Genomic DNA, 12503 nt, shown 5'->3' with positions numbered 1-12503 from the left:
ATTTGTTTGCATTGCATTCATCTTCTATATATTCTTTTCACCTTTTAGCTTCCCTTCTTTGCTTAGTACTAGTATGCCATTTGAGCCCTTGATATCCGTTCAGCATGTTTTTACAGCCTTGCATTTCTCCTCTAGCTGTTCGTGCTTAGCCATTTTCCATTTTGTGCTAATCTCATTTTTAGACATTTATATTTCCTTTCATCTACTTCATATACTGCATTTTTACATTTTCTCCTTTTGTCAATTAATCCATTACAATTGCACACCTCTTATCTATCTTTTACTCACCACACCACTTAAACGAGAACTGCCACACACAACTATTTCCATATGTTGTCACATGACCATCCTTTCTCTGTTGTAGAAACCATCTCTAAATCAGCTGCTCATGGGAATGTAATAGATATGTAACACAGAGTATATGTTTATAATGCTTGCAGACAGCTGAACTGGCAGCTTCACAAGAGAAACAGATGGAAGTCTGTGATGTCTGTGGTGCATTTTTAATTGTTGGAGATGCACAACAACGAATTGATGATCATCTGATGGGGAAGCAACATGTTGGTTACGCCAAGCTTAAATCTGCATTGGATGAACTTATGGTGAGTTCCTAGACAGTAATAGCATATATCATAACCGGTAACTTGGTTTCAAGTGAATATACATCATGGATTTTTGAATATACATCATGGATTTTTGTGTGCACTCACTCTAAACATTCCTGTTGTCATACTTTACCATCACATGCAGAAATATGTGAACTAAACTCATAAAAAATTCATGACTTCGAGGTGTGTCCTTGCATTGGATCAGTACATAAGTTTGTGCCGTTTTTACAGTGCTAACAACACAGGTTACTCTGTGTTCTATTTTCAAAAGTAACAGTGAATACCTATTCAGTACATCAGCAGTTTTTTTTCCCATTTCATTTCTTGATAGCAATTTCTGTGATCAAGAATGCCAGTTTGGTTCCACTAAAAGCACAATTTTGTTTAGGGTATCCATCACCCTTCACATGGGGTGTTGCTTTTTTTGATAGGCAAAGCTGTTCTTTCCCCTTCTTTAAGTTTGCATAAAGGCACCATTTCTTGTCACCTGTAACAATGTTTCCAAAGAATGGTTTGTGCCTATGAAAAGCCAAATGGATAACTGGCCAGCAAATGCAAACATATGGTTATTTGTAATTTTTGTTGATGTACCTGTGCTACCCTTATACCAAATTTTTGATTCCATAATTTGTGAGTTTGCCATTCACAGAAAACACACATACCCAGATGTAAGAGTAGAAAACTCATTGTGCCGTCCCACCCCACAAAAAGTGTATTTTATGGCTATACTTAGAAGAAAACAGCCCCAAGACAGAATTGAACACAAAAGGCTGTTTCCCTATGCAGTGGATACAGGGCCAAAACAGTACATAATTTAGAAATACAAATACACGAGAACAAGACAGGTATTTGACTTATGACTAGCTAGAGTAAGACAATGACCCAGATATAAGTTTATCTTTAAATTATATTCCTTCCCCTCCCCCTTCACTTTCTACACGTTTTGATCAATACTGTGTTGTGGTATATCTATGCATAAATAGATATTAGTGCATATGCAAATGTATGCATACCTCATATTAATGATATGTGGTTTATTATTGGCATCCAATGTTTTTATGGTTTATCATTGGCAATGTTATAATTTTACTCAGTACAGTTAAAACATAGTTCTTTGGAGGGTACTTGACTTCTCATACACTAGACCCTGCCCCCGCCCCAGATTTGTTACATTTATATGTTCCATAAATTTTTGTTAAGTGACATGACCCGGCCCTCTTGTCACATCATTGGTGCGGCTGACACCAGCTTCTACTCAGACATCCTTTTCTATTACTAGGGACCTAATAGTAGAATGGTTCCACATGCATGTGGTACATGATTAACAGTATACATACTATCAAACAATGGCAAATCCAGGATGGGATGTAACAATATTAGAGAAGGAACCACCAATAGTATGTATACTATATTAGAGAAGGAAAGTTGCTACTCACCATATAGCAGAGATGCTGAGTCGCGATAGGCTCAGCAAAAAGATTCATACAATTAGAGCTTTCGGCCATTAAGGCCTTTGTCAGCCACACACACACACACACACACACACACACACACACACACACACACACACACACACACATCTTCAGTCTCAGATAAGAAGTGTGGTTTCAGGTATCTGAGACTGTAGACTTGTGTGCAAGTTGTGTTTGTGTGCGTGTGTGTTTGTGTGTCTATTGCTGACAAAGGCCTTAATGGCCAAAAGCTATAATTGCACGAATCTTTTTGTTGTGCCTATTGCGACTCAGCATCTCCTCTATATGGTGAGTAGCAACTTTCCTTCTCTAATATAGTATACATACTATTGGTGATGCCATAGATACAGGGTTTTTATATGCTTCACACCATTAACCTCCCCCTCCCCCCCCACCACCCCTACCTCTTTTTATACCTTTACATTTTCCATGTTGTTGAAACATTTTTAGCTAATTTTCATATGAATCTTGTATTTTTCTTTATAATTGGTCTGCACACGTGGTACAAATATTAAACAATATGTATACTATGGAACTATGGGACAACCATGGACACATAGAGCAAATGTTACTCCGATCTCTGAAATTCCCTCCCCACCCCCAACCCCTTCCTCCTTTAAATTCTTACACTTTTGTAAAGCAGAAATAATTCCACAGGTAGCTTGTTCGGGTATAACATACGTGTAGGTCTTTACTGATAGTTAAATCCATTGTTAGATTTTTCATACTGCTGCAATTGGATAATGAAATGTGTATCGAACACATGACATGTTCAGATTACTGGAAATTTGTTTAATAAAATTGGTTAGGAATGGACAGTAGAGTCACACATGTTGTAATAATACGAATAATTACAGTTTCTGTATGACACCATTAGAAGTGACTTTAGCCTTGGTGTCTCAGTTGGTAACACTGATTAATCCTGGTCTGATATTTTGGTTGTTTGGTTTTTATGGTCTCTGGGTTTAGTGGTTATTGATTCTCATAATGTTTTAACGTTGTCTATGTAAACTTTTTATTATGGTGTTTTTCTCACCAAATCTGTGGTTTTTTATGTTGACATCGTAATATCAATAATTTTTTTTAATAACATCAGGTGATTATTATGTGACATAACACTGTATGCAGTCTGCAGCTCCTCATTCTATTACATTGTGTGCATCCTCAGACCTCTGTCTGCCTCCAGTTTCAATGATTCATGTAGTTGGATTGCCTATTGTAATTTCTTCAACATCACATACCTGTGTACAGTTTTGTATGAGGCAGGTCTTACCTAAATGCTCAGTTTTCATCATGTGACATTACAATTGGGTAAAGTGACTGTTTTATTGCATATTATTGTACATGACTGTTTATTTTTCTTATGTGGTGTTTTTGACCAAATGATTAGTATCATGTGGCTACTGTATTACATAATATTGTATTGAAATGAAGTGAAAAATCACACATTTGCATCTGCTTTTATTTTATTTCTTGTATTGTGGTTTTAGTGCACATGTATTTCTCTGTGGCTGTACTATAGTGTGCGCATATTTTGGAACTTGGTCTGTGACCTTGATCTTTGACCTTGTGCATTGACTTTGGCTTGTAGCTTCTTTGATTGACACTTTTGTTACCTAATGGATGTTGTTGCGACTGACTAGTGGTGCTTTGCATCTACTGCTATTACGTAGTTCATTTTTCAATGTTTTTCACTTGCTTAATTCGGTATTATGGTGTAAAGTACCTTTTTCTGCCATTTGCAAGTCAGCTATGATGCCTTTTCTGGTTAAATGGCATGTATGACAAGTGAAGTTGTCACAATATTTTTTGTAAGTACACTTAATTTTTCAGACTAATAATTCTCATGAAAATGTAATCTGTGTTGATATTCAGTTTTAATTTTGTTTCCATTTTTATGCCAATACCATGTAGATGATCAATGATCAAAACTGGTTGCGAATAAATATATTGTAAGACAGCTCAGTGTTTACCATGCATTTCTCCAAGTTACAGTTGTCTGAAAAAAATTTCAGTCCAATAGTCACATTCACCTCTTTGTGTTTCCAGTTCAAAAATTATTATTGTTACAGAATATTATAAAAAATTCATTCCTATTGCTCCAAAAATGGTCTTACAATACCTGCCTGCCTGCCTGGTGTTAACTTTGAACCATCTTCCTTTAGTTTTTTACTCTTTCCATTATTTACATGATTATCTGCATTGTGTACATTACCACTGTAGTGACTGTCTGCTGTTACTTAGTGCTGAGTCACACATCTTATTTAGTGAATAATTATGTGGTAACTTGAATGTACTGTTCCTGACAGATTAACATGAAGTTGTGAGGTGCATCTCAGAAGCAGGTTTACTACTTCGCTGTTTCTCTTTTGGTGGCATTCAGTAGTTTGTTACTGGATGCATTTAGTCTAGTTTCGCTGTGTTGAGATAAAGGCAGTATTAAATTGTAGAGTATTATAGCTTGAGAGGAAGGCAACACAGTTAGCTTTAATTGGGAAAATAAGGTGATAAGGGAGTGTGGTGAATGAAATTTACAAAGGAAGGATTCTTCGTGGAGAATTTCATAAATTATATCACCTTAGTGTAACAGTAGCATCTTGGGCTAGTAATCTGAATTCTTCTGGGTTCAGCGGAAGCTGCTGGTTATATTTTAACTGACTTAACTACAATCATATCACCTGTTCGGTCTCTTAAGTTTTATATGTACTCTTTGCACTGCATTTCAAAGTATATTTTTAACGTCTTGCCAAAGTACTTGGACTTCAAGTATATAAACGTGTTCCAGTATCACACACACATTAAATTCCTAATAAAACACATTGAACAACCACGAAATTTTACTGATATTTGGTTGTTGGAAAGTAATTCATCAGCAGTCATTGTCAATGCCAAGTGTTTCAGTTAGTCCAGATAGTCTGCATAAATAAAACATACAATTTTCTGAAAAAATGGGTGGAATTTTTATGAAATGATTTATATAAAATTAAGAAATAAACTAGGTTAGGTAAACATTTGGTCCATGTCATTCACTGTACATGATTTCAAGCATCATTCAGAGGCACGTGAAATATTTCTCTAATATATTTTGTTTCTTTTAGACAAATCATTTCACAAAATATATGATAATTATTCTTTTTTGTCTTCCCCCCCCCCCCCCCCTCTTCTAGTTTCATTCAAAAAATGTGATAGTACTGACATCTCACTTGCCTTCCTAACATTCTTCTGGTTTTGTAATGTCCTAAATGTAGTACTTGATTTGAAGAGAGCTTTTTTGACAGTTAAATTTCAGTCCAGTGTCTCCGTTTGTGCACAAAATAACTAGGTATTGAAGAAATGAACTTTTTGACTCTTCATATACCTAGCTAGCAGCAACTGCTCATGAAATACTTCAGTTTTCTCCAGCATCAGTAATTAAGTATCCCTTAATTAGCTTGATTACTTTCAAGCATAAATTTTTGTTGCAAAATTACACCACATCCTCGTCACTTTGATACTTTGCTTATTTCTCTCTTTTCATTTGGATGTAAAAATTTAGAGAAAAACACATTGTGCAATTCGTAGCGAATCTTGTCTTTGCTCTGCTCAAACATTTGACTAAAACATTCTGTTTGTTAATCAGATGACAAAATGTCATTTTTGTGTACTTTCATTTCCAAAAAACATTTCAATATCTTGAACCATTTATGAAATATGATGATTTCTACAAACTTGTGATTCTTGATGCACATGGATGGAACTGGACACACCACGAGTGACCCATCTGCTACATATACAATTCAAAATCTCAAGAACTGAGAGAGATATCATTCTGTTCTCAACTTTAAATACAGTTTCATTATGTTGGCTATGTTTCATAGGCAGATACGTATTACCTAAAATGAACTACATGCAAAGTCTACACTGTGCGTTTTTAACTGTGCAAACTCTTAAAAATGTTGTGCAGTCATTTACTTCGTTTTGAGCAGCACAGTAACTAAAATGAAAAACAAAAAAATTCAATCCCGTTTCGAACAAAGATATCAAGATGTAAGATGAGAAGTAGAATTTTTTCACTGAATACAAGGGTAGTTTGAAAAGGTCTCGGAATCACCACAAGAGGTCAGTGCTAGCACAAGTTGTTCACATGATATTCATTGGACTGTTGCCTTTAAGCATGTACCACATCAGTGCTCGTGGAAGAGTGTTTTGGGGGTGATGTGCCTCTGTTGTTGTTGCCGCATAGTGATTTGCAAAGATGGAAAAATCTGGATTCAAGCAGTAAAGAAAGATATGAAAGCAAAGGACATTCATACTAATTTCCAGAATACACTGGGGGACTCCGCTCCTTCATATTCAACTGTAGCCAAGTGGACAAATGAATTTAAATTTGGTCAGGAAATCTTAGATGATGATCCACACAGTGGTCAGCCAAATGTGTCACCACTCCAGAAATCATTGCAAAAGTGCGCACAAAATGGTCATGGAGGATCACCGATTGAAAATGCGTGAAATTGCTCGCGATTTCCAGATGTCAACTGAGAGAGTATATCACATTTTAACTGAAGAATTATAAATGAAAAACTTATCTGCAAAATGGGTGCTGCAACTCTTGATGCTGGATCAAAAACGCATTAGAATGGACATATCGGACAGTGTTTGACCTCTTTTAGGAGAAATGAACAAAATTTTTTGTGCCCAGAGACAAAACAACAGTCAAAGCAGTGGAAACATGCTGATTCTCCACCACCAAAGAAAGCAAACACAATTCTTTTGCCGGGAAAGGTCATAGCATCAGTGTTCTGGGATGCAAAGAGGATTATGTGTGTACCTCCCCACTGGGCCAACATTTACTGAAGAATATTGTACTAACTTTGTGGACAAATTGCAACAAAAGATACATGGAAAAAGGTCAGGTTTAGCAAGGAAAAAGTCATTTTCCATCAAGACAATGCAATCCCACAAACGTGCTGTCCCCGTGGCAAAATTACACGAACGAAGGTATGAATTGTTGCCCCACCCGCCTTATTTACCTGATACGGCTCCATCAGAATTCCATCTCTTCTCAAAACTGAAAATTTTTCTTGTTGGATGAAGATTCACTTAAAACGAAGAATTGATAGCCGGGCATTAATCTACAAGGAGACTACATTGAAAAATAAAAGAAAGTTTCACTGATGTAAGTCCTCTTTTCTATTCCATTCTGAGAACTTTTCAAACCATCCTCGTAGATTCCTTAAAGTCAGATAAGTATTTCATAGCAGCTGGTATGTGTGCCCCAGCTCTTTGCCGAGAAGACTCATAGCTGTTGCTCTCACACTTTCGCATGTACTGCAGTGAAAAAATTCAAAGATGTTTGGCTTCAAACATCACGAGTTGCAGCGGAGTACAGGCAGCCCCACAGATGTCACTCTTCTAGGTCACTTCTGTAACTATAAGTGTGGTTGTGTTTTGTTGTCTAAGCCTGTTGTCTGCTGCCGGTTGCTTCTGTTGCTCACTTAGGACGTGGCATAAGGGTTACTGGGCAGCAAGATGCACTTTGCAGTGATGGAGAGATTGTCAAAGATATCAAATACATTGTGTATGTGATTGTTGACGTAATTCCTACCATTTTGGCAATAATTTTGTTATTTGTATGTATTTAACCATATCTTATAAATGTATCTGCAGTGGTAAAGTGACTGTCAATAGTCAGTCTGATGTCATGGTCTTTTTTCTGATAATTTTCCTGAATATCCTATTTTGAGTTCAAACCTCCTGCAGGCAAACAGAAAATTAAGTGGAAGGACTGGACAGAATTGAGTTTAAATCATTGTTTATTAAACCATATTTATTTAAGAAAAATAACTGAGATATAGAACCAATCAAAAGGGTTACCTCTTCAGATTCATGAAATTACGCACCTTAGTTTAATGATAATTTAAAGAAGATAATATTTACAGACAAAAAGCTTTGTCCAACAGCTGTTATTAGAACTCAGACTCAAAATTTCTACATTTAAGAACCACGACTAAGAAAATGTTTCAACAAATGAACAAATAATCAATATTTGGAAACAGGTGGCACTTTAAGGCAACATACCAGGTTCAAAAGTATAAAATCGGAATTTAGTTGCAATAATTACACGTCTGTTGTTTGAAATTGGTAAACAATATCTTATTCAAAATAATCTCCATTGCTATTCACACATTCCTCTCATCTCTCCGGCAGGCTATGAATTGCATGCAAAAATAAAACAGTTCTTTTGAAGCGAAGCAGTCAGCGAGCCACTTTTGTACATTTTCATATGAATTGAAGTGCTGTTCAACAAGAGCGTGTCCCTGTGATGCAAATAGATGATAATCGGACAGAGCCAAGTCTGGAGAATAAGCCGCATGTCCTAGTATTTCCCAGATCCGTTTTGCTGTGTGTGATAAGGCGTTATGGAGCACTTGCGTTTTCCCATGTTTCGGCCATTTTTCACATAATGCTCAATTTAAATTGATCATTTGCTGTTATTAGTGACCAGTGTTAACGGTTTCACCAGCTCATAATAGGTGACCTCCTTCTGATCCCACCGAATACAGAGCATTGTCTTCTTCCCAAAGCGATTTGGTCTTGCAGTAGATGTTGATGGTTTGCCATGATTCACAAGATTTGCAAGACTTAGGATTCTCAAAATATATCCATTTTCATCACCTGCCACTATTCAATGGAGATTCGACTTTCTTTTGTATCTGGAAAGCAGCATTTCACAAGTGGTCTTTTGATTTGCTTGCTGTCATTTTTTCAGTTCATGCTGAACCCATTTTCCCACTTCCTGCACTGCTCCCATAGCTTTCAACTGAAGAGAAATGGCTTTCTGCACATCACATTCAATTGTTCCACGAGTTCCTGTGGAGTCTGAATATCATCTTCATCTAATAAAGCATGCAGTTCGTAGAAACTTCCTGGCAGATTAAAACTGTGTGCCGGACCGAGACTCGAATTTGGGACCCTTGCCTTTTGCGGGCAAGCGCTCTACCAACTGAGCTACCCAAGCACGACTCGTGCCCTGTCCTCACAGCTTTACTTCTGCCAGTACAGCAGGAGAGCTTCTGTAAAGTTTGGAAGGTAGGAGACAAGGTACTGGCAGAAGTAAAGCTGTGAGGACAGGGCGTGAGTCGTGCTTGGGTAGCTCAGTTGGTAGAGCGCTTGCCCGCGAAAGGCAAAGGTCCTGAGTTCAAGTCTTGGTCTGGCACACAGTTTTAATCTGCCAGGAAGTTTCATATCAGCACACACTCCACTGCAGAGTGAAAATCTTGCAGTTCGTTGTCTTTGAACTTCAGTGGTTTCCCGCACTCGTCATTTCTCATGTCAAAATCACCACTTTAGAATTTTTTGAACCACTCAAAACACTGTTTTCCCAAGAGCAAGTTCACTGAAAGCTACAACAAGCATTTGATGTGATTCTGCAGAAGTTTTCTTCAAGTGATACCAGAAAATCAATGCTGTCAACAAATTGTAGTTTTTAGGCTCGAAACTTGACATGTTTATGGGTTTGAAACAATTACTAATGTATGGAACTCGCCATCAGCCATTACAGGAAGCGGGTGGCGTGCAGACGCGGTCTTACGGGCTCTACACTGACTGCTAGGCCCATCTATAGGGAAATTCCAGTTTCATACTTCTACACCTGTCAGCATAACTCATCTCAGAAGGTTAAAAACTTAAAAGCAATACAGGAAGGCAAAGTAACATACAGCTGGCTCAAGAAAACTAGGAAAAAAAATCCTAAAATACACATCCCAGGGCATCTAGGTAATTTAGTAAAGTAAACAGGTGCTCTGTCTCCCTTCAGGCAGACAGAGCAACTTTCCTAAAATCTTGCTCCAGTGAGCAGTTAAGTAATAAATAAGAGAACAAATGTGCACAGATTAACTGCCTCCAGACAGACAGTGAAAATTCTTTTAAGGTGTACCCTAGCAAACACTTAAGTGATTCAGTAAGTGAGTGTGTATGCATAGTGGCTAAGAAGGAAGAGAACCAATAATTAGTACTCAGAACCAACTTGTAGCAAAGGTAAACATGTAAGTAAATAAAAGGTAAGGTCACCCCATGAAAATATTTAAATAAGAAATAGTTGAACATGTAGAGCTAGTAATGAGCCCCGAGACAGGGAAGAAATCTCTTTTATTCTTCAGCGCACAAATTGCTAGCTAAAGAATACATGATCAACCTTCGGAGCATAGTAACACTTAATAGTTTTATACCCTTTTGCTTTTTACACTCTGTGAATTAGTTATCAGCGGGCTATATTTTCACAAGTCCAGAAGACATCTCAAATGTCACATGCGATTCATACACAACTAACCAGTATGTGGCCATCCCATTGGGGCTCAACAGATGTCCAACAAGAGCACTTGACTCAGTAAAGCCCCAAACATCAAAATTTCAAACAGTAATTTATGTAACTTGAGTGAAAGCAGCCCACGGATAGCCAGTGATAGTGCGTTCCATGAAGCCAATGTACAGTGGTGATATTAACAGCCATAATATGATGAGCTTGCAATGGGTCCAGGTCCAAGGCAATCAAAGCATGCGACAATAGTAGAAAATTGGAACAGACTAAGGGAGCGTCTAAATTCCACTGTCATTCTCATTTAATATAATCCCATTACCACAGTACTTGTGCAGATCAACAGGTACTTCAGATGATTCTCTTCAAAAACTTGGTCTAAGGCTAAACATGGTCACACTTGAAACAATATACAGCATTACCAAATTGTTGAATCCACTGCTGAACATTGGAAACTGAATTGCAATAACAAGTGTCTTTGGTTGCTATGTGTTACCTTAACACCTTCCAAGGTAACTTTTGTTGTGGTCACCAGTCTTCTGACTGGTTTGAAGCAGCCCGCCCCATATTCTCTCCTATGCCGAACTCTTCATCTCAGAGTAGCACTTGCAACCCAGGTACTCTGTTATTTGCTGGATATTTTCCAATCTCTGTCTTCCTGTACAGTTTTTGCCCTCTACAGCTCCATCTAGTACCATGGAAGTAATTCCCTGATCTCTTAAGATGTCCTATTATCCCGTGCTTCCTCCTTGTCAGTGTTTTCTACATATTCCTTTCCTCTCCAACTCTGTGCAGAACCTCCTCATTCCTGACCTTATCAGTCCACTTAATTTTCAACATTCACATGTAGTACCACATCTCAAATGCTTCGATTCTCTTCTGTTCTGGTTTTCCCACAGTCCATGTTTCACTACCATACAGTGCTGTTTTCCAGACATACTTTCTCAGAAATTTCCTCCTTAACTTAAGGCCTATTTTTGATACTAGTAGATTTCTCTTAGCCCGGAATGCCCTTTCCGTCAGTGCTAGTCTACTTTTCATGTCGTCCTTGCTTTGTCTGTCATTTGTTATTTTGCTGCCTAGGTAAAAGAATTCTTAACTTCGTCCACTTCGTGACCATCAATCCTAATCTTAAGTTTCTCGCTGTTCTCATTCCTGCTGCTTCTCATTACTTTCGTCTTTCATAGATTAGCTCTCAATCCATATTCTGTACTTTATTAGATCGCACATTCCATTCAGCAGATTATGTAATTCTTCTTCACTTTCACTCACGATAGCAATGCCATCAGTGAATCATATCAGGAATATCCTTTCACCTTGAATTTTAGTTCCACTCTTGAACCTTTCTTTCATTTCCGTCATTGCTTCTTCCGTGCACCAATTGAACAATGGGGGGGGACTACATCACTGTCTTACACCCTTGTTAATCCGAGCACTTCATTCTTAGTTGTCCTCTCTTACTATTCTCTCTTGACTGTTGTACGTACTGTATAGTACCCATCTCTCCCTATAGCTTGCCCCCACTTTTCTCAGAATTTCAAACATCTCGCACAATTTTAATTTGTCAAACGCTTTTTCCAGGTCAACAAATCCTACGAACATGTCCTGATTTTTCTTTAGTCTTACTTCCATTATGAACCGCAATGTTAGAATTGCCTCTCTGGTGCCTTTATCTTTTTTAAAGCCCAACTGATTGTCATCTAGCACATCCTCAATTTTCTTTTCCGTTCTTCTGTATATTATTCTTGTCAGCAACTTGGATGCATGAGTTATTAAGCTGATTGTGCGATAATTCATGCACTTGTCAGCTCTTGCAGTCTTCAGAGTTGTATGGATGATACTTTTCCAAACCTCAGATGGTATGTCGTCGGACTAATACTTTCTACTCATCAGTGTGAATAGTTGTTTTGTTGCCACTTGCCCTAATGATTTTAGAAATTCTGATGGAATGTTATCTATCCCTTCTGCCTTATTTGATCTTAAGTCCTCTAAAGCTCTTTTCATTTCTGATTCTAATACTGGATCCCCTATCTCTTTAAACTCCTGTTTCTTCTTCTGTCACGTCAGACCAATCTTTCCCCTCGGAGACCTTCAATGTACAAGGTATTAAGTTGAGCAACATTACTCAAA

At 37.7% G+C, this 12503-nt stretch overlaps 1 protein-coding gene across 2 annotated transcripts in view; it reads left to right on the top strand.

Moving 5' to 3' along the window:
- LOC126335328 (luc7-like protein 3) overlaps positions 1-12503 on the top strand; it is a 142610-nt gene that overhangs the window by 33512 nt on the left and 96595 nt on the right. For both annotated transcript variants that reach the window (XM_049998484.1, XM_049998485.1), the window contains exon 4: positions 441-602. In XM_049998484.1, coding sequence (XP_049854441.1) covers positions 441-602 — 162 coding nt within the window. The remainder of the gene's footprint in view (positions 1-440; positions 603-12503) is intronic.

Source organism: Schistocerca gregaria, chromosome 2 (assembly GCF_023897955.1).
Source record: "Schistocerca gregaria isolate iqSchGreg1 chromosome 2, iqSchGreg1.2, whole genome shotgun sequence".
Lineage (NCBI taxonomy): Eukaryota > Metazoa > Arthropoda > Insecta > Orthoptera > Acrididae > Schistocerca > Schistocerca gregaria.
The sequence above is the reverse complement of the archived record's forward strand: the minus strand, read 5'-3'. Positions and strand labels throughout refer to the sequence as shown.